The 21,676-nt window shown below is 50.7% G+C and overlaps 1 protein-coding gene across 5 annotated transcripts in view; it reads left to right on the plus strand.

The window, feature by feature from the left end:
• Positions 1 to 21,676, plus strand: part of MVB12B (multivesicular body subunit 12B) — a 187,260-nt gene that overhangs the window by 161,344 nt on the left and 4,240 nt on the right. For 3 of the 5 annotated variants that reach the window (XM_041724476.1, XM_041724471.1, XM_041724469.1), the window contains 3 exons: positions 1,148 to 1,203; positions 3,671 to 3,730; positions 5,133 to 8,271. In XM_041724476.1, coding sequence (XP_041580410.1) covers positions 1,148 to 1,203; positions 3,671 to 3,730; positions 5,133 to 5,246 — 230 coding nt within the window. In that variant the 3' untranslated portion in view covers positions 5,247 to 8,271. The other 2 variants (XM_041724477.1, XM_041724470.1) reach the window with 2 other exon arrangements.

Genomic DNA, 21,676 nt, shown 5'->3' on the forward strand with positions numbered 1-21,676 from the left:
AGCAGCTGGGGCCGCTGTGCTATTTCCTTTACTTCAGACTTACCAGAGGCGGCTTCATTTTCCCTTCCCTGAAATACATTATGAACAGTTCTTAAAATGAGCCATTTGGCTCATCTTGCTGATCAGAGTGGATTTGTCCCAAACATCTTCTCTTTGTCTTATTTTTCTCCTGCTTTTCTTTCTGTTTCTGCGATGCTTCTTTCTTAGGACTGAAAGAAACTGTCTGCCATTTGTATACCAGAGAAGCTCCCATCTTAGATGTTGGGGGAAGCAGAGAACATCCCCTTCCAGGGAACCGTATCACCAGGCCTACCCCCGGTCCTCCTAAGGCAGGACCCAGGATGGGCCAGAAGACTACCTCCCTCAGGGCTGTGGGAATGGAACTGCACCCTCTGCCCTGGTGTTTTCGTTCTCCAAGGACCCATTCCCATCTTCTTCCAGTGTCCTGTTAAAATGAGCAGACTGGCGCCTTGAGTTAGCTGCAAAACCTAGGACTAGGAGATGGAGAGTGAACCGTGGTGGCTGTGCTGCTGCCCCACCCACTTCTGGCTCACGCACACCCCTTCTTACCAGCCCTGTCATCCTCCTCTTTTTGTTCCATCCCAGGACCCGGGGATCATGACCTGAGCCACCCAGGTGCCCCCCTACCATCCTCCTTTTAAACGTAACTTAAACTCACCAACACCCAGCCAGGATTCAAACCTAGTTTTTCTGACTCCAAAGTCACTCTCTTTTCCAACCTAGACCTTTCCTGTGGGGCCAGCAGCCTGGGATACAGTGTCATTCCCAGCCAAGAGAATATCTCTGACCGTGCTCCCTGCCCACCTCCCAGAGCACAGCTCTGTCCCATCCCACCTCCCCACCTGCATGCACGTCTGTCCTGCTGCCAGCTCCGATAGCTCCCACCCCTTACAGGTCAGAGGCCAGACTCCAGGGGGAGGCTCTAGACGCTTCTCTGACCCCATGGCTCTGTGTGCACTTCTGTGTGGTGCTCAGAGGACATGCTAGGCATTGGCCTCCACCAGCAGGTGCATGTCCTGGGTGCAAGGGTGGTGCCTCTGCTCATGTCAACTTGTTACTGTCACCGTCCCCAGTCACTGAACATCACTGGTGTCTCAATGCCGTTTTCTCTCCTGTTCTTTTACAGCAATGGATGGTGTACCTTTTATGATTTCAGAGAAGTTTTCTTGCGTTCCAGAAAGTGTAAGTGTTATGCATGATGGCCCTCTCTGCCACCGCCAGCCTGCACTCCCTCTGCTCAGCACACAGGGCTCTTCTGGCGGCCCTCACACCCCTGCCCTTGTGTTGTCCCTGTGACAGGGCTTCTTCTCTGGTCCCTTCCAGCTAACGCTGCACACAGTAGGTGCTCAAGGAGCAACAGAAGAGCAGGGATAGGGACGGGGAGGGAGAGAGACACACTAGCAGACTCAGATTTGGCCATCCCAGAGCTGTTTTGTTTCCAATGTGACAGTAAATTGGGCTGAACTTCACTGGTTGTGAATGTTCTTGGCTTCCAAGTTCAACTTATGAATTTTGTTGTTTTTAACCATGACAACATCTCGCAGAAAGAAGGCTGCTTCATTTTTTTTTCATTGTATTTGCTGGATTCTGTGATAACCACACTCTCTGCTCTGGAGGAGGGCCTCCGAAAGGCAGGGCTGGCTTGCTAGTGAGCATGCCCACAGCGGTGGTTGCCCAGTCGCCTCAGGCCCACAGGGACCCCAGGACACGCACCAGCCAGCCAGGGCCCCTGAGCTACCTGTGATGACACAGGGACTTGATGAGCTGGCTGGGCCTAAAGGCTAGAACCAGACCATGAGGGGTGCCCACCATCACAGCCTTGGGGGCTGTGGGCTGGTGCTGCAGACCCCACCTAGCACTCCAGGGACCCTCTCTCAGATGGCACCTGCCCCCACCTCCCCAGCGATTGAGGCCTGGTCCATGCTGGCTCGAAAGACTTGTTTCTGAGTGTTTTTTGTCCTTTTTGCAGAAGTTTGCTTTGAGTAGCTAATACCCCGTGAGGGCCCCAGTTTGGGCACCAGCTAAAGAATCTTTTAGTGTATTTCTTGGATCCGGCTTAAAACCACCCGGCTTGCAATTTGACCTGCTCTGTAGTTTCCATTTCCATGAAATATAATAGGCCTCCTCTGAACCCTTCTGGTAAGCAGCTTAATCTTGAAAAATGCTCGTGACGTGACACGCGGAGCATGAGTAACTTCAGCGGATGCCACTTGGCCATGTTGCCATGGTGACGCTGGCGCCTTTCCCGCCCTGCTCCCTCCGCTCCCCACCCCCCCAGAGGCTGTTCTGTCCTGCGCACCAGCTCCAATCGGGAAAGTTTAGTGGGGCAGTTAGAGCCTAATGATGCAACAGCTGGACCTCTGCTGGATCACGGGCAAGCAGCCCCATTCTCGCCACTCGGGCTGGCAGCAGGAGAGCCAAACTGTTTTGTGGCTACTGGCAGAGCAGCCCTGAGAGCTGAGTGCCTAATTTGGTGGCCCTGTCCCAAGATCGCCCTCGCAAATGTGCTGCTTGCTGCCCACCAGTGCCGACTCAGCAAGTGCTGGAGGCGGGCAGCTCAGGCCAAGTCTGGTGCTGGGTACCTCCACACGCTTCTACCGTTCGACCTTCCCGGCAGCCAGGCCAGGAGAGAGAGCCCAGCCACACTGCTCTGAGCAAGAGAGGAAATGATGAGGTGATTTAACTCACAGCTGCCCTCTTTTGAATCCAGGCCCATGGACTGGGGAGCTGGCCTTTCTACCACACCTTGCAGGAAACCCCTGCTGGCTCAGCTCGGGCTGTAGCTCTGCCCCGACCTCTGGGCTGCGGTTCAGAACCACGAGCACCTGCGGGTTTTCCAGGACCCAGTTTCACCTGTTTATCCACAGCTGCCAGTTGCTGGCCTCTCTCAGGAATATAGAATGCTGAGGTGCCCAGAGAGGGCTCAGAGCAAGGGCCGGAAGAACAGGGTGCCCACTGCCCTCTTAACGTCTCACTGTGCATCCAGCCCAGGCCTCTCTTGGCCTCCAGCTGACTTATTACCATGGGTATTTCATTTCTCCTGCTGTCTGTGGAAAAGCCAGCATTTGCAGAGTAGGCTCCCATCGTCATGAAATCATAGAAACACCCATTAAAATGCAGTGATACCATTTTTCACCACCATTGAGTTCTCAAATGATAATTGATGGGCAGTTTTTTCATTCACCTTGCATTTTCGAAGACCTAGAATTCCCTCCTAGAATTCCTTAGACCCATTCTACCATACAGATGCAGCAGTCAGGATGGCTTGTGGCAAAGTCTTGTGCTCTTCTGTCCCTGCAGCTGCAGAAAGAGCAAGGCAGGGAGAAAGGAAAGACAGAAGTTATCAGTAGTGACTGTCACTGTCTCTCAGGAGGGCTGTGACCCTCCTGGGTGCTGCCACTGACAGATGACTCAGCAGGCGTCCCCAACAGAAGGGACCAGCCCTGCTATCAGCCAGGTTCTCTGGAATGTATGCTCATGTTGCTTGTAATCACTACAGACTTGCACTGGTGGGTTTCCGTTGAAAGAGGGCAGAGAAAATGCTAGATCACATAGGGTGGTTTGAGGTGTCACAATTGTTTTGCATAAAAGCAAATGTGAAATAGCATTTTCCAGCCCTTTAAAAGAATGACTTGATCCGTATTTGCAGATGCAGCCCTTTGATCTCTTGGGAATCACCATCAAATCTCTGGCAGAAATTGAAAAAGAGGTAAGCAAGCTGCCCAGAGTTGGGGCAGGTGGGGCCTGGGCCTGCTTGCTCACCATGAGGTCTCCGGTCCCCCCTGTACGGCTCTGTCCCAGGAATGGGGAGGACCTAGCTGTGGGGTGCCCCTCTGAGGAAAACACTTCCATGTCACTCAAATTTATGCCTGAGAAAAAGAAACTCACTTTTAATGTGTCTATTGCTTCAAGATAGTTATGACCAACACCTCCTTGTGTTATCTGAAAACCAGGTTTTAACATGCCCCTATTTTTAAAAGGTGGTAATTGGGGGCTGGGTATGAAATCTCCTTTCCCTCCCTTCTCTGCTTTATTATTTGCCACCAGTAGGGGTTTGGGGACACGTCCGAGGAACCTCTTCACAATTTAGAGCCAGGATCAGGATTCGTTCCGTTGTACCCGATAAGCCAGACCCCATTTGGCAGCCTGGTTCAACATAGTTGGGATGTTTTCCTAATAAAACAGAAAGAAACCCAAGACTGGAGTACATGTGACAACTCTGAGGAACAAGAGCTGAGAGATTGGGACAAAACTGGAGGTCAGACCCATCCATGTCTTGCGTGTTTCATAAGACAGCATTACATCTGTGTGCTGTCTTTCATGTATAGACGGCTGTTAAGCAGTCACATGCTTGCAACTGGCTCTCCTCTGAGAGGAACATTTGTCTCAAAGATGGAAATGGTAGAACCATTTCAATATTCTCAGTTCCTCTGGGTTTTCTCCTTTATACCCAGCCAGCAAAAGCAGGTTGCATTATTGAAAGATGGCTGAAATCAAGGAAAATTGAATCAATGTAGTACAACAAATTTCTAAACCTGTCATAGCAAAAAACAAGACAAAAAAGTCCCCCTTTGTCTTTGATTTCAGTAAATCATAAAAACCAACCTGATTGTCATCTGTAGGTTTCAGGGGTGGGGGATGTGGGGGAAAGAGTGGCCAGCTCCTACATTAGAGATCTTTGTGCCCATGGAGCTCTGTGTCAGCCCTTCTCCAAAGCAAGGTAGCCATAGATGGTTCTACAGACAGCCTTCACGTGGGGTCCTAAGTGGGGTGGCGTATGTGTGGAAGGCCTTTGAGAGTGGCGTATTGCGGCTGCAGGGGTAAAGCCAGGGGCATAGCCTATGGCCCCTTTAGGATGGACAAGGTCATATGAACTGATGTCCAACTCAGCTCCATGCTGACTAGGGGCAAATCGTCCTCTCTCTGTTTAAAGCTAGGATAATAGGAGAATGTATCTCCTAGGTTTTCAGGAACAGTATGTGAATATATGTAACCACAGGTGCCCAGCATCGCGGGTTGAAGATTGTGAGGTAGCGTGTGCTGGACCAAGCAGACAGCTGTCTGGATGTTGTGCTTTCTCTTATCTGCCATCTATCCATGTTTTATTTTAGCACCTGCTATGTGCTCACCTTCAGCTGGGGGCTCTCCCTACATTTCCACAGGTTCCCACTGGCCGAGTGGGTACCATTCCTCCCCATCTCATGGGGCAGAAATTGAGACTCTAGAGGTGAAAGGTCTTGCCCAAGACAAGATTGAGAACCGTGGTCACACTCCAAACCCTGCCCCTTATGCCTGGAAGCCCGTGGTTCCGTATCCCTCCAAGGGGCTGATGGAGACAATCGTGCTGGGAAGGCTGGTCCAACTGACACAGGCTGGGCCTTTGAGTTCCTGGGATGGGGCAAAGTAGGTGAGGCCTGTGTCAGGCTCAGCGCTGGCTGCAGAAGCCACTAGAAACTGACATTCTCATGCTGAGATCTGAAATGCCATTCAAACGTGCAATTCTTTAGAATGTGTTGTCTTGATATCCGGCACTCTGAGAGAGCCTGGCAGGGTACAGATGGATTCTGGACTTGGCCACCCATGCTTGGGTCTCAGCAGAACCACTTAACTGCTCTGAACCTCTGTTTTCCCTTCTGTAAATCAGGGGAGTAATGAAAATACTGCCCGCACGGCACTTAGGAAGTTTGACTGAGATGGTCGTGTAGAGGGCCCGGGACAGGGTCTGCCGTGCTGCTGCTCAGGGACTGCCAGCCAGGGCCACCGCCTCGGTCGTGATCACCATTATTACTGTCCTGCAGGAAGGGGGGCAAGTGAGTGCACATCTGACCTAGGTCAGCCTGGCTGGCCACTCAGCCACTGGAGGCCAAGCAGTGACATCCCTGATGACCATGCCTCACTTTACTTCTTGTTTCAATGATGGCTAAAAACACAGGTCTTGTTCTCTGTTGAAGGAAATTAAAGTGGAGTTAAAAAGGGAACAGAGAAGGTTAGAAATGTTAACTAGGCTGTAAAACCATCACAGATACCACCACAGTCAAGGATGCCGCGGTTCCTCATTTAATCTGAGGATTTAGAAGTTACTGGCCCCGGCCATCGGCGTGCATTTCATGGTGATTAGTATGTTGATATCACGCTCTGGTGAACGGACTGCTGCTTCGGCAACAATGGCAGAGAATTTTCTCCATAAATAAACATGAAGTTCCTCCTTTTCGCTGCTGATCTCTACATTGCTCATGAGCCGGAGGCCAAGGAGAAGCCGGACCCACCATCCCCCAGGCCCCGGCTCTCAGCTCCAAGGGTTGGGCCTGAGTAGCTGGATGTCCCTTGGGTCAGGATGATTTTGCTCCTTTCCATCTCCGGCAAGTCTGGTTGCCCTGGGGGGCGGGGGGCTGAAGGGGATCTAGGCAAAGGACTTTCCTTTGCTCTCTATGTATTATTTTGTCATATTTTACACTATTAAACCAAACCCCTTCCCCACAAAAAGGCAGAAGACTGCCTCTGGGTTCAGGGGCAGACATATGACCAGAACCACATCTCTCTGCCCATCCTGAACACCTCCTGGGTCTCTGAGATTCCTGAGCAGCAGGGAGAGGCCAGCGTCCACGGAGGCTGCGTTGTGCTAGGCAGGTGCTTCCCTCCCCCCACACACCCTGCATGCACCCTGTGTGGAGAAGTGATACTGCCCTGGTTTACGGCAGAGACCTGGGCTCAGGTGGTCCCATCCATGAAGGAAGTTGAAGTGCATGCTGCTGATGCCAGCACGTTCCTCTGTCTGCCCAGAACTGGGTAGTTTTGCTTTCCTGCCAACTTTACTGACCATGCTCTGCCTGGGGAATGATTCTGAATTTAAGCCTGTGCCCCATCACCCAGTGTACTCCATGAACGAACCCCATGCCCCTGCCAGCCTTGAGTTTGGTGGTTAGGGATCAAAGGGAACATGCCAGTTTAAGAAGGGGCCACCCCACAGCAGGGCCCCACAGTGCACCTCAGCCTGCCACACCCAAGAATTGCCCAAGTAAAGATGGAGAGAAACAAAGTATCACCCTAGGTGTGGGTGGGCAGTACACCTCCAGGCCCCCCAAAACCAGGCAAGCTTCAGAAAAAGCATGACCCTGGGCCCTGCCAGTAGGAAGACGGGACGAGGCCGCTGGCAGTGTAGACCAGAGCCACCTGCCACATTGATGGGCACATACCGGGTGCTCACAAGGATGTTTACGGACCATGTGGATGATGGAGGCAGCAGGGTAGGTAGAGGATACACCTTGAGTCTGGGTGCCTGAAGTAGCACACCAAATCTGCCGCATAAGTTCAACTCCAGGCAGGTGCCCTGGCCTCCTGCTCCACAGGCCTGATGGCCCCAACCCCTCGTGGAGCACTCGTCCTGGCAGCTGCTGCTCCTGCCTTCATGGCAACCCCCGCAGAAGCTATGGCATGTGGCACTTGGTTAAGTTTCTTGAAAGACCCCCAAGGAAGGTCCTGTTTTAAGGTTGTGATTAACATCTCTCTGCCTGCCATTGAGCAGATTGCAGAGGGAATAGATTCTTGACAAACGTGAAACCTCTCGCAACTAAGAAATACTCTCGGGTGTGGGTGTTGAAAATAAGCAAAGCTGTGGCTAATAAAGAAATTCCCCCCCTTGAATGCTGTCACTCTCGTGGCGATGGCAGCCTCCTTCCGGCCCGGCCTGTCCTCCCGCAGCCCTTGTCCATGCCACCTGCGTCCGTCCGGGCTCGGAGCAGGGCCTCTGCCGCAAAAATGTGCCCGAGGTGTGAGAAAGTGAGTTTCCTCACCTCCCCTGGGCCTCGGGAGTGATGGGGAGGCTCTCTGGCCCCTGCCCTTCCCCCATAGCGTGGTGGTGACCCCGGGGACCGTGTCCCGGTGAAACCCTCATTGTCCTCCCCGCTGCCCAAACAAAAGGTTCTCTCTATCCAAGAGTCAGGAAAAGTGTAATTTTGCAGCCGACCCCTGTGATGAAGCGTCTTCTCTCGGAGTGAGAAGATGGGCATATAAATATTCTCCGTCTCTGCTGCTCTTTATTTCCCTTGTAAGCAGTTGCCCCGTTTCTCCATCTGATGAATCCCCCGTCACAGCCAGGGTGGGAGCGCCCCCCACTCCACAGCCCAGGCTGCAGCTTCTAAAATCATTCCGGTGTCTCTGTGCCCTTTGCCACGACTGTTTCTCCCTCCTCCCCGCCCAGCGCCCCACCCGCCCTGTGGCCGGGCCACCCCCGTCTCACGTCCCTGTCCCTCATCTCAAGGAATAATGGCCAAGAGACGGCGGCCTTGATTGTGGATTTCACGCCGCGTGCATATAGCACCCTGCAAGCCTTTTAAAACCAGGAGCCAACAATGCCTGTGATGAAGCGGCACCCAGCCTCCTAGCGCCTTCCATCTCGGGACAAAGCCACCTCCCCCCTGCGCCGGCCTCCCACAGGAAACCACGGTGCTCGCCCTGCCTTCTGTGGGTGCCACGCTGAGAATTCAGCCTGGCAGGGGAAGCGTCATTAGCCCACCATGCTTCCTGGTAGGACACGCAGCCTCCATTTTCACTCGACTTTAAAGCTGAAAGACACGGGAGAGTCTAATTAGTAAAGGGACGATCTAATATTAATCACTCCCTTAAAATTGACAAGGGAGGCAGTTCATTTAACCACTTAATTGCTACAGGTTTTTATGGGCTGCTGTTTGCAGACATATTTAATGAAGAAGTTATAAATCTAAGAGAGCTTAAAATTTTAATTTTATACCTAAATATTTTCCTTGTTCTCATGTTTGTAGTCAATCCTCAAGAGTGTAGTCACGTGGAATGTTCTTTAAATGAACATATTTGCTAACTGGCGTGATTTCAGTTTTTAAAACATTGGTTCCAGCAATTAGGCATTTTTCTCAGTTCCCAAATGACTAGAGAAATTCGTCTTGATTATAATTGCTCTTAGCCACGCATATCTAATTTGTGTCTTTTTAAGTGTTAATTAGTAAACAGTTTGAGCTGACATCTTTATGTGTTTGTGTGTTGAAAAATGGGGCTTATTGCTTATTTAGCTTGGGGCTGATTCCACTAGCATTTACGTCACGACATTGAGGTGAAATTAATGGAAACACATTTGGCAGTGCAAGGTAAAAAAAAAAAATTCAAATTCAACTTTTGGACAAGCACTTTGCAGGGGCTTCTGGGCCCCTTCAGATGCAGGAGATGAGAGTAGACTTGGGACCTGCATATGCGGGAATAAAGTGAAGCGGAAGATTTTTGTATCAGTAATGAAGTGGCAGAGTCCCAATCTTATAAAAGCAGAATGTTCATGTCCCAGCACAATTGTTCATTCTTTCTACTTTTGGAAAGCTTTCATTGTGCTTATTAACGTTAAAGAATTTTGTGGAGGGAGAGGTCGCAAAATTCGTGGTCCCTTTGCACCATCTAGTGGTCAGGCCTCCCACTGCAACGGGAAATCAGCAGCCTTCTCTCCGCCGAGGTTGACCGTTTTCACCACCTAGAATCGTTTGTATTTTTCAGTCAGGAAGCGGATACGTCTGGGGAAAGACACTTGCCTAATTTATCTATTAAATAAACGTTGGCTAAAATATCGATGTTAACCTATCATGCGCCCCTTTTTTATATTGCTCAGAGGCACCGAGCTGCCACCCCAATCCTTACACACTGGGTTGAGATCATCCCTGCCCAAAACAAAGAAACCTAATGACTTAGTCTCAGGGATGCCCTTTCTGAAGGCCCAGGAGGAGTGTAAGGCTTCTCTTGAAATATGGGCTATGGCCTGGGGACCAGCACAGGACTCGTCAGGAGTATGACCACAGACTAGATTAGTTCCCTCCCCTGTAAATCGTGGCGGGTCTCTCGGGCGGTTTTATCATCTGAACCAGCTGCCCTGCCGATCAGAATCAGCTATTTAAAATTTAGTGTTTTCCCCTTGAGTTCAAAGGTTGCACGTGTTTATAAGACTTCAAATGTCGTCGAAACATGTAAAGAGTGGACACCTGCACACGTGTAGGTGTTAGCTGGCTCTTGCCGTGCTGTTCACTTCCACAACCTTCTGTGTCATGTCACACGGACCTGCCTCATTCTTTTTAATGACTACACATACTTCCCTTTTATGATTATGCCATAATTTATACAAGCAGTCCACTATTGATTGACTTTTGAGTTGTTTCCAATGATTTGCTATTACACAGCCACAGTAGATTTCCTTGAACATGTGTCTTTGCTCCCCGGGGTCTGTCTTTAGTAGAATATATATGACCCATTTTGGGTTCTGCCTTCCAAAAAGGGCGCGGACACTGAGACCTCCCTGCTGCGCCCCATAGTGTACGAGGGGCCCTTGCTTCCCACGTTCTCGCTGTGGCCCGAGCATCACCAGCATCTGAAGGGGAACATTCTTTCATATGGTTATCAACCACTTGTATTTATTTTGTAAATCTCTTCTGTTTGGGCCCTTTGCCATGTTTTTTTCCATTGGCATAGTTCATGATTTTTTTTCATGTGTTTTTAAGAATGCTTTATGGTCTTTATAACAACGTTCTCCCTGTCGCAGGCTAAAGAACACTTTAACCAGTGGCTTTTATTCCTGTTAATAATGTGTCCTGCTATACAATTGTTTTCATTTTTTCATGGACTCCTTTGTCTTTACGTTTTAACATTTTATTTATTTGGGGCTTTGTGTCAGAAGTTTGTACAAATAATCAGTCCTGTTTTCTTACATTCTTTCATAGTTTAATATATTAATATTCTTTTCAACTACTTAATCCATCTGAAATTAGAAGCCTTATTTTCTCCTAGAGTAATGCTCTAGGAGATGCTAATTTTAATGCTAATTTTCTTAACACTGATTACTTTCTTCAGTGAACTTCAAGTGCTGTCTTTACCATATTGTTCTCTTATGTAAGTGGATCTGTGGACATTTCTCTTGACTCTGTTCTTCTCTGCTCTTTTTATATTATTGCCACACTGTTTGGAATCCTATAGCCTTATAATAAGCTTTAATATACAACAGAGTTCTTTCTTTATAACCCCCAGTTTTTCTAATTATATTCACATGATTATTCTTCCAGCTTCACTTTAGAACCTTTTCTGGAAGAGGGTTCCAAAAGCTCTGTTCTAGGTGGGTTCTTTTTTTTAAAGATTTTATTTATTTATTTGAAAGTGAGCGAGCAAGAGAGCACAAGCAGGGGGCATGAAGAGGGAGAAGCAGACTCCCCACTGAGCAGGGAGCCTGACACAGGTTCAATCCCAGGACTCTGGGATCATGACCTGAGCCGAAGGCAGATGCTTAACTGACTGAGCCACCCAGGCGTCCCCACTAGGTGTTTACTGTAACTGCAGTGACTACATAGGTTAACAGAGGAGCTATTGTGTCATTTAGGTGAAGAGTCTCCATCTGGAGGTTTGTTCTGTCACCAAGCAGAGTAGACTGAGTAATTATATATCAAGTGATTATATATATTATATATCAAGCTCCTCACCTATTTCTGTTACTGTTTTTCTGGTGTTTTTCTCAGTTGCTTTGCTTTGGTGTCCCTGGCAGGCAGTTATGTCATCTGCAAACCCTGACGGGGCCTCCTATCTGGAATCTGTCCCTTCTCCCAATGCCTTTGCCCGCCACCTTGCCTGGCGCTTTCCAGCCACAGAGCCTCCTTGTCTTACCTGTGCATTACTAGAAGTTTCTAATTTCAACATTAACCCATAATACTGTGTCTTGGGTTGTTATATATAGACCTCTCTCTTTATCCTGCTAAAGAATTAGCCATCCATTTCTATTTTTCTAAATGTTTTTTTTTTATCAGGAATGAATGGTGGCTTTTGATAAATGCCTTTTAATCATCTATTGAGATGATCATATATTTTCTCCACGGGCATATTAATGTGCTAGATTATATTAAGAGTTCCTAATTCTGAGAGTCTCCAAGCCCCCCAATGCCCCTTTGGTTCTGCAGACAGCAGTGTCCCCCCAGCAGCATCACCCCAGTGGCGGCCACCCCCCAGCCTGCTCCCACAGCAGCCCAGGGCATTCATAATAGAAATGAGAGAAGCAGGCTGAGCAGGTGGAAATGAAGCTGAGGCAGAGGTGATGTTTGGCAGCAGAAACACCTGCCCTGGTTGCCATCATGAGTCATACACTCACTCCCACAGACCGAAGTCAAGATAAATAAATATGTGGTCCTCCACAAGTTCTTCACGAAAGGATTTTTCCCTCCTCATGTTTTGGGAACTATCACCCCAAGTTTTAAAGTAATACCTCCCCAAGCTAAACTCTTAGAAGGCTGCCTCTCACATAGGGAAAAAGCATAAGGATGAAAAAGAATAAGGAAGCACACTTTCCCAGAGCGACCACGCTCCTCGTTCTCCAGCACCAGAAAGTGGTGGTGGTTCCCATATTTCCTACAGAGAGCCTCAGAGAGGGAAAATACACATATCCATTTTTTTGGGGGGGGGATAATATTCAGGTGAGCTCTAAAATGCTGACCCAATGAAGGGGAAGCCCCCACGGCTGCTTGGAGACATGGGGATGGCAGCCATGCCCACAGCAGAGCAGGCAAGCTGGGGGCACAGTGAGGGAGAGGCCAAGGACAACAGTACACCCCTGTCCTCAGCAGCCACCCAGCCATCTTCAGTTCCACCACAAAATGTGCTGTTCCCCATTTTCCTTAAAATTGCACGACCTTCTCAATCTGTTTTCCTACTTTTGATAGTCATGGGTACAGGAATATTTCACTTTCTTGCTTACACAGTTCCCACTGCCCCACACACTCACAAAATACAGTTGTGGTGATAACATGGCAGTTGGTGCTGCCTGGTTGGACAGTTTCTAGGGAACGGTGGGGAGTGTGGCAAATGGGAAAGCACATGTTCTCTAAAGGAAGTAGTCTCCAGACGCAGGAATGAACATCCAGAATTGCCATAGCCTCCTATTTTTTTTCTGGAAAAGCTGGAAAATGTTGGCATTTTATGCAATCTCTCAACTTTTCGGTGTTTATTTTTAAACACCCCACAGGTCAAGGTGTGAACACCCAGCCTGCACATAATATGTGTCTGGAGATACACAGTGCACTCAGACTCATAATCTTGCATTCACAGGGGTGATGTGGACACGCACTGGGCTCAGGACTGTGAGTTAACTCATGCTGAGTTAAATACCACACGATAGGACTCATCCCACCGTCATGCCTCAAAGGCTGTGAGATGTCAGAAAACAGGGCTGAACTGAATGTCAGAATCACCTACCACCTGCTCCAGAATGTAGCCCTTAAACTGGCTGCCCTCTCTCCTTTGTGCTGAGCTGTGCCCAGAGTTTTATCTCTCCTGCACTGTCCGTCCACCCATCCATCCGTCCATCCACCCACTCATACACCCACCCATCTGTCCAGCCAGCCACCCACCCATCTGTCCATCCCTCCATCTATCCATCCACCCACTTGTCCATCTGTCTGTCCACCCATCATCCATCCATCCATTCTAGGCCACAGCCTCCACCAGGCTCTGGAGCTACAGAAGTGGCCACAGCCTGTCCTGACCACGCACTTAGGATATGTGAAGTGTTGTGGAGGGGGTTGTGATGAATTCTCCCCAGGGGAGGAGGGAACATATCCCAGAAAAAGTGCCCCTTTAACTGGGCCTTTAAGGACAGTAAGGTTTTATCCATCCAAGGGAGAAAGTGTTCTAGGGAGAACAGCATCTGGAAAGGCACAAAGATTTGGCCCAGGCCCATTTAGGACTCGGTGCTGGGCAGGGAGGGAGGAAAGATCCACGAGCCATGGCATGGGGAAAGGTCTTTGCAGAACCCATTCAAACCTCAGTCCAGAGGAGCGGGGGGGGGGGGGGGTTGCCTGGGGCTCTGCCACGGGGTGGAGCAGGGATGCAGGAGTCACTCCACCATCCCAGAAGCTCTTGGATGCTCTTCAGTCCGGGTCCTAGCTGGAAGGTGCTTTGTGAGCTGAGGGTGCCCTGACAGGGGGCTCTCCTGGCACTGAGCCCAGGAGGCAGGCCATACAGAGCAGCTAGTAGGGGTCGCCATCTCGTCCTGGGAATTCCAGGCTTAGAGCTGGGTGCTGAGGATCCCCGAAAGGGCCTGGATGCCCCTGGGAGTGGAAGGATGCAGGGGCTGAGCCAGCAGAAGGCTATGAATGTCATGAACTGAGCAGTTGCTTTCGAAGCCAGGTACGGTGCCCAGACAGACATGGTTCCTGCTGGAGCAGGTGGGTCTTCAGGAAAAGGCCCAGCAGTGGACCTGGGTGGGGCTCAGGGCCCCGACTCGGGGTTACTTCTCTCAGATTCAACCCCAGGAATCCAGTGGGAAAGCCAGAACGGAAACCAACGTGGCTTCCCTGAGGGCTTGCAAGAGCCATGCCAACTGCTCTGTGCAGTTGTGTGAAATGAGAGCATCCCTATCTGACTGTGGCATTAAAGACGTGTTCCTGCTGTCCCCTGACCCCTGGTGGCATCAGAAAGCTGCTGAGCCTCTCACAGCCCTGGTGTGCTCACCTGTAGTGGAAAGACAGCAACACCAGCTTCACGGGGTGTACAGATTTGGTCCTAGGAGGAGCCGCCTCACCTTACTAGGGACCACTGGGGTCATGGGCTTTAGAGCTCCAGGCCTGTACTCCCCAGCTATGGGGTGTTCTAGAACCTCCTGTGGAATGGGAAGGGCACCCCTGGCATTCACCGTCACTCCCCTGTGCCCCCATGTGCATGTGGACAGACCTCCTCCGGGTAAAGCACTTCTACATGCTCGTCTGGACCCCAGCACTTCCTCCATTCACCCAATTTTTCAGATATCTTTGTGGAACCACAATCCAAGTATGAAACAAGGACTCCCCAGGGGTGGGGGGAGTAAGAAGCCTCAGATCACAAAGTGTCACCAGTCTTAGCTTGTCCAATGAGGCGTTAGTCTTCAGTCTCCCCTTCGGGAGCTTAAAGGGAGGGGGATGTATTCAAATCAGCAGACAGGCCTCTCCAGGTGCATAGATGAGGCTGCCCTCTGGGGAGGTGAGGCTCTTCCTGTGGCCGCTTCTTGCAGTGGCACTGGCTCTTCTTCCCCAGGGGCCGAGTTCCAGCAGCCAGGCTTCTGCACACCGAGAGGGAGGACGTGGAGCCCTCCAGGGAGGAGTGGAGGCTTCCCACAGCTGAAATTCCGGAACAGGTTAAAGCACAGCTGATAAGCAGAGCCCAGGCCACAGCTGGGGCTGTGGGGAACTAGAGCCAGGGCAGGCTTGAGGGGGCAGGCTCTGGGGAAGGCAGGACCATTAGGAACCTCACCCACCCTCCTAACTGTATGGGGCCAGGCCCATCTGTCTGCCTGGAGGACCCTCCATGATGGCCAAAGCCCACCCTTCAGTGTCAGTACACCCCTGAACCAGACTTGTGGACCTAAACCTTGGCCCCTTTACTTCTCCATCTATTCTCACCCAGCCTGGCCCCTGTAGGCCTGCTCTTGACAGCTTTCCAGGTTCTTCATGATCCACCCCAGGGCCAACTTAGGTCGACTCATTGGCTCACATCTGTCTGCCCCCACCTCTGAGCTGCACCTGCATGAGAGGTGGGTGCAGACTCTCTCCTGACACTGACTGCCCCCCACCCCTGGGACCACAGTGGGCCTAGTCCAGCTTTGCCCTAGCTCCCTCCAGACCTTTGGGACGTCTGATCCTGCCCCAGGGCTCAGCTTCCATGTCTGTAAAACTTGGGTGCTGAAAATAATCCCTTACCGCCCTTTCTCCTCTGGAGTCCCTGATCTGATCATTACCAGATCCAGGGAGGGAGGGTATATGCTTGGCCTTTTTCCCCCCTCTGCAGACCTTCCTCAACCTACAGTGGGGTTACTTCCCACCATGAGTTGAAAACACTGTAAATTAAAAATGCATTTAATATACACCTAACTTACCGAACACATAGCCTAGCCTGGCCTGCCTTAAACTCCCAGAACACGTACAGTAGCCCGCGGATGGGCAGGAGCATCTAAGACAAAGCCTATTTTATAATAAAATGCTGACTATCTCATGTAATGTATTGAATACTGTACTGAAAGGGAAAAACAGGGTGGTCGGATGGGGCCAGTAGGGCTGTCAGCATATCGGTTGTTGGTGCTCACAGTCACATGGCTGCCTGGAGGCTGCGGCTGCTGAGCCTCACAAGACAGTATCAAATGCAAAATCTGAGGTGTGGTTTCTACTGAACGTTTGTCGCTTTTGCACTGTTTTAAAGTCGAAATGTGGTAAATCTGGGACCATCTGTGTTCTGTTTGGTTAAAGTTTTCAGACAGTGCTTCTCACTCGCCAAACCAATAAGATCTCCTGGGCGTTTTGAAAACTGTTGCCCCGCCAGGTGAGCCAGAACCACCCCACCCCAGCCAGGGCCCCAGGCACCAGTGGCTTGGTTAAAAACCTTGATTCTGGTGCATAAGGAGGACTGGGTCTTTCATGCAAATTGTCTCAGGTCTCTGTGAGTGGAGGAGGGTTTGATTGCCCCCTTTTAACCAGTCAGGCAGAGTCCAAGCGACCACAGTGCAGCTGGAAGCTAAGGTCCACATGTCCCCCTTACCAGGACAACAGTTGTGTGGGAGCTCATACCCCAGAGCTAGAGAGGCCCGATGTGTCAGTTGCAGGGTCTCTGGGGTGGAGGGACAGCCCCAGATATAACCCCTGACGGTGACATCTCCTGGAGAGACCTCCAGGCGCAGCTGTTGTGAAGGCTAGTGTCCACCAGAGGGCGCCATGGCCCAGCACCGCTCCGCTGGGCTAGGCTCTGCGAACCCAAATGCTTTTTAATTGAAAATTTTTTTAATTCAAAAAGGATTTGCTGTTTGTACGCGAGTGCAGGTTTTCCTTATGCAGGAGACTAATGTCTTGAGTAAACAGATCCGGGCCCAAATCCACCTTCAAAGGTACTCGCTGTTTGCCCAAGGGAGTGAAAGGCCTTCCAGAAGCGGCCCTAGTCTCTTGGGCAAACACTTTGGGGCCGGCAATCCCGGGCAGAAGACAGTGTCTGTGGGAAGGGTTATCCGCAGCCTAAGGGGGATTATGTCTGGGGACATATGTTGAAATTTCATTTGGGGAGTTAGAGAAAACAAGAGGTGGGGGGGGGGGGGAGTAGTGCTTTTCTGCAGCCAAGATAACCTAAAAAGGGAAAGCTCCCAGGGGGGGGGGGGGTACTGCAATCTGTGCCCCACGCCAAGAGTCCTGGCCATGGGGGGGGGGGGACGGTGCGGGGGGGGGGGGGGGCAGGCAGAGGGAGGACTGGGCTCAGGCTGTGTGTCCGGAAGAGGCAGTGTGTGCACTCGGGACTTCTTGCAGCTCCATTGGAGGTGCCTTTTGTCTGCTGCCCTAGGCAGGATCTCTCAGGCCTGGCCTGAGAGCAGCCAGGGTAAAGCCCCCCAGCCTCCTCCAATGCACAGCTGCCCCCAGCCCTCATGCCTCTAGCCCTCTGCCCACTCCCACCCACATCCCACCGGTTGGGCCACAGAATGGTCTGAATTGGCCTTCTGAACAGCAGCAGCAATTTGCCCAGGAGGTGCTTGAAAATGCAAACTCTTGAGCCCCATCCCACCTTCTGAGTCCAAATCTGCATCTTACCACGACTTCCAGGGACTCTGTGCGTTAGGGGTGGGTCCGCCTGCTACATCTCTTTCCCTTGTGCCTCCTCTCCCCACCCCTGAGGGGCGGCCGCACCACCCCACTCCATTCTCCTAGAACGGTCCCCGCTGAGGCCACGAGGTGGTTCCGCCGACCACAGCCCCAGCCTGTGCCACTCCAGCATGCTGTCCTCCCTGGCTCACATCTCCAGGTCCTCCACTCTCTGACCCTGCGTGCTCCTCCTGAAACTTCTCTCCATCCATCACTCCAGCTAGCCTTCCCCCAGATGCTTCCAGTTCCCAACCTTTTACCCCTGGTTCCCTATCGCCTCAGCCAGGCAGCTGCCCCTGAGCCACCAGCAGAAATGCACTCATGTTCCACCCCCCAGCCTACCCTTGCCTCCTGTGTTGCTCGTTTGGATTAATGGTGGCGGCATGCCCCTGCCCTGCCGCCCTCTGCCCCTCTGCGCTGCCCAGGGTCCAGCACGGGTGAGCATGGCGGGTGCTGATGGAGCGGAGGAACCTTTCCTGCCGTGATGCACCCGAGCAGCCACCAGGTGGCGGTATTGTCTCAGATTTTTGCCTGAAGGCCGCCGCCTCTAGGGATGCTCCCCTGGACCAGCCTCCCAGAGCTGGGGTCCAGCCATGGCCCCTGGGAGCCGCTTTGATAGATTTTCCCAAGTAGACAAGAAAAGTGCAGCGAGTGCTCGCCTGGTGCTGGCGATGTGCAGGCCCTTCATGTGCTGTCGCTCACCCCACCCTCACAGCCAGCCCTGGGAGTAGAGACTGTGACCCCACGTTTCACTGAAGTATAATTGACATATAACATTAGTTTCAGGTGTACAGCATAATGAATTCATATTTGTCCGTATCGCAAAATGATCACGATGTCTAGTTAACATCTGTCACCATGGTTACAAAATTTTTAACCTTTAAGATTTACTCTTAGCAACTTCCAAACATGCAACGTAGCGTTAACTGTGGTCACCTGCTGTACATTACATCCCCACGACTCTACAACTGGAATTTTTACCTTTCGACCCCCTTCACCCATCCAGATCCCCTCCCCTGGCAACCCCCAGTCTGTTCTCTTTAACTATAGGGGTTTTTTAGATTCCACATATAAGTGAGGTCACGTGGGTGTTTGTCTTTCTCTGACTTATTTCACTTCACAAAATTCCTTCACCATCCATCCATGCTGTTGCAAATGGTGAGATTTTGATTTTTCAATGGCTGGATAAGATCGCACTGTATCTCTATGCCACGTCTTCCTTATCCCTTCACCGGTCATCAGACACCTAATGGACTCCCAGGTCTTGGCTGTTGGAGACAACACTGCAGTGAACATGGGGGTGGCAGGTAGCTTTTTGAGTTAGCGTTCTTGTTTTCTTCAGATAAATACCCAGAAGAGGAATTGCTGAGTCCTAGGAGAGTTCTAGTTTTAATTTTTGGAGGATCCTCCATACCACATTCCACGGCAGCTACGTTCCCAACAGGGCACAAGGGTTCCCTTTTCCCCACATCCTCACTGACACTTGTTATCTCTTAACATAGCCCCACTTCCGAGAGGAGCTCAGGAGGATCAAGGAGGAGTTCACAGAGGATCAGGGAAGGGCAAAGACCTGCCTGAGGTCACCCTCCAAAGTCAAGTCCTTCCCTCCTGCCCCTTCTGGTGGCAGTGTCTGTACGGACCACAGTCATATCTGCGTTGCCGGGCCCTTTGGCTCTGGGCTCAGGGGTCACTTGAGGCTATTTGCTCCTTTTGTTCACACAGCCATGGGACGGGGCTGGCCCAGATCTGTGTCTGCCTGTCCTGCGTCAGCGCTGTGGGGCCCTCGGGCAGGGGTGACTGAGGACACATGCTGGGCAGTGGTGGTCTGTTGGCTGCCTCTTCACCATTTCTGATCAAGGGGAAAAAAACTCTCCATGGTCTGCTGCTGCCCCTCATTCCTGGCTGACCCCTGAAGCCCTCCACTCTTAGCTGTTCTCCTGCTGCAGGCAGCTCACTTCTGGGTTGCGGGGAGCAGGCAGGCCGGGCTTCCTATCAGCCTCCTCCACCACCACCACATCCCTGAGGAAATAGCTTCAGCTGGTGGCCAAGTTTAACCAGGGCAGTTCCACGTGGTTCTACTTTACATGGAGGAGCCCTTTTTTTTTTTTTTTTTAGGATTTTTTTTAAATAAGTTCATTTTTTATTGGTGTTCAATTTGCTAACATACAGAGTAACACCCAGTGTTCATCCCATCGAGTGCCCCCCTAAGTGCCCACCACCCAGTCACCTCCACCCCCCGCCCACCTCCCCTTCCACCACCCCTAGTTCATTTCCCAGAGTTAGGAGTCTTCCATGTTCTTCTGTCTCCCTTTGATATTTCCCACTTAGTTTTCCTCCTTTCCCCTTTATTCCCTTTCACTATTATTTATATTCCCCGAATGAATGAGACCATATAATGTTTGTCCTTCTCCGATCGACTTACTTCGCTCAGCATAATACCCTCCAGTTCCATCCACGTCAAAGCAAATGGTGGGTATTTGTCGTTTCTAATGGCTGAGTAATATTCCATTGTATACATAGACCACATCTTCTTTATCCATTCCTCTTTCGATGGACACCGAGGCTCCTTCCACAGTTTGGCTATTGTGGCCATTGCTGCTAGAAACATCGGGGTGCAGGTGTCCCGGCATTTCACTGCATCTGTGTCTTTGGGGTAAATCCCCAGCAGTGCAACTGCTGGGCTGTAGGGCAGGCCTATTTTTAACTCTTTGAGGAACCTCCACACAGTTTTCCAGAGTGGCTGCACCAGTTCACATTCCCACCAACAGTGTAAGAGGCTTCCCTTTTCTCCGCATCCTCTCCAACATTTGTTGTTTCCTGCCTTGTTAATTTTCCCCATTCTCACTGGTGTGAGGTGGGATCTCATTGTGCTTTTGATTTGTATTTCCCTGATGGCAAGTGATGCAGAGCGTTTTCTCATGTGCATGTTGGCCATGTGTATGTCTTCCTCTGTGAGGTTTCTCTTCATGTCTTTTGCCCATTTCATGATTGGATTGTTTGTTTCTTTGGTGTTGAGTTTAATAAGTTCTTTACAGATCTTGGAAACTAGCCCTTTATCTGATACACCATTTGCAAATATCTTCTCCCATTCTGTAGGTTGTCTTTTAGTTTTGTTGACTGTATCCTTTGCTGTGCAAAAGCTTATCTTGATGAAGTCCCGATAGTTCATTTTTGCTTTTGTTTCTTTTGCCTTCGTGGATGTATCTTACAAGAAGTTACTGTGGCCGAGTTCAAAAAGGGTGTTGCCTGTGTTCTCCTCTAGGATTTTGATGGAATCTTGTCTCACATTTAGATCTTTCATCCATTTTGAGTTTATCTTTGTGTATGGTGCAAGAGAGTGGTCTAGTTTCATTCTTCTGCATTTTGACAAGTGGATGTCCAATCTTCCCAGCACCATTTATAGAAGAGACTGGCTTTCTTCCCATGGATAGTCTTTCCTCCTTTATCGAGTGTTAGTTGACCATAGAGTTGAGGGCCCATTTCTGGATTCTCTATTCTGTTCCATTGATCTATGTGTCTGTTTTTGTGCCAGTACCACACTGTCTTGATGACCACAGCTTTGTAGTGCAACCTGAAATCTGACATTGTGAGGCCCCCAGCTATGGTTTTCTTTTTTAAACTTCCCTTGGCTATTAGGGCCATTCTACTGCTAAAAGTCCTGAGATTTTTTTTTTTTTTTTTTTTTTTTTTTAATGTTAACCCACCCCTGACCTCATCTAAGCTCCTCATTCCTAAACCCCTAGGACCACCTGGCAGCTCTGGCATATGCTGGACCAGGCTGCTCTCCCCCCCCCACCCGGGCGGTGCCATCGCACCGGCCTTCTGAGAGGGAGGTGCACTCCCCCTTCCCCAACAGAGGTACCCCCCTCTCTGAATTTCCATCAGACTCCAAACCTACCTTTACACAGTGACCTAGGGTCAGGTAAGCTTCAGTCTTACTGAAGGTGGGACAGGGGACAGGCATGCCCCTCCAGGTACCTCCCTGGCCCAGGTAAGGTGGGCTTGTGGGGTGCTGCCTCCTGAAGCCTGGGGCC

Source organism: Vulpes lagopus, chromosome 12 (assembly GCF_018345385.1).
Source record: "Vulpes lagopus strain Blue_001 chromosome 12, ASM1834538v1, whole genome shotgun sequence".
In the NCBI taxonomy this organism is placed as follows: domain Eukaryota; kingdom Metazoa; phylum Chordata; class Mammalia; order Carnivora; family Canidae; genus Vulpes; species Vulpes lagopus.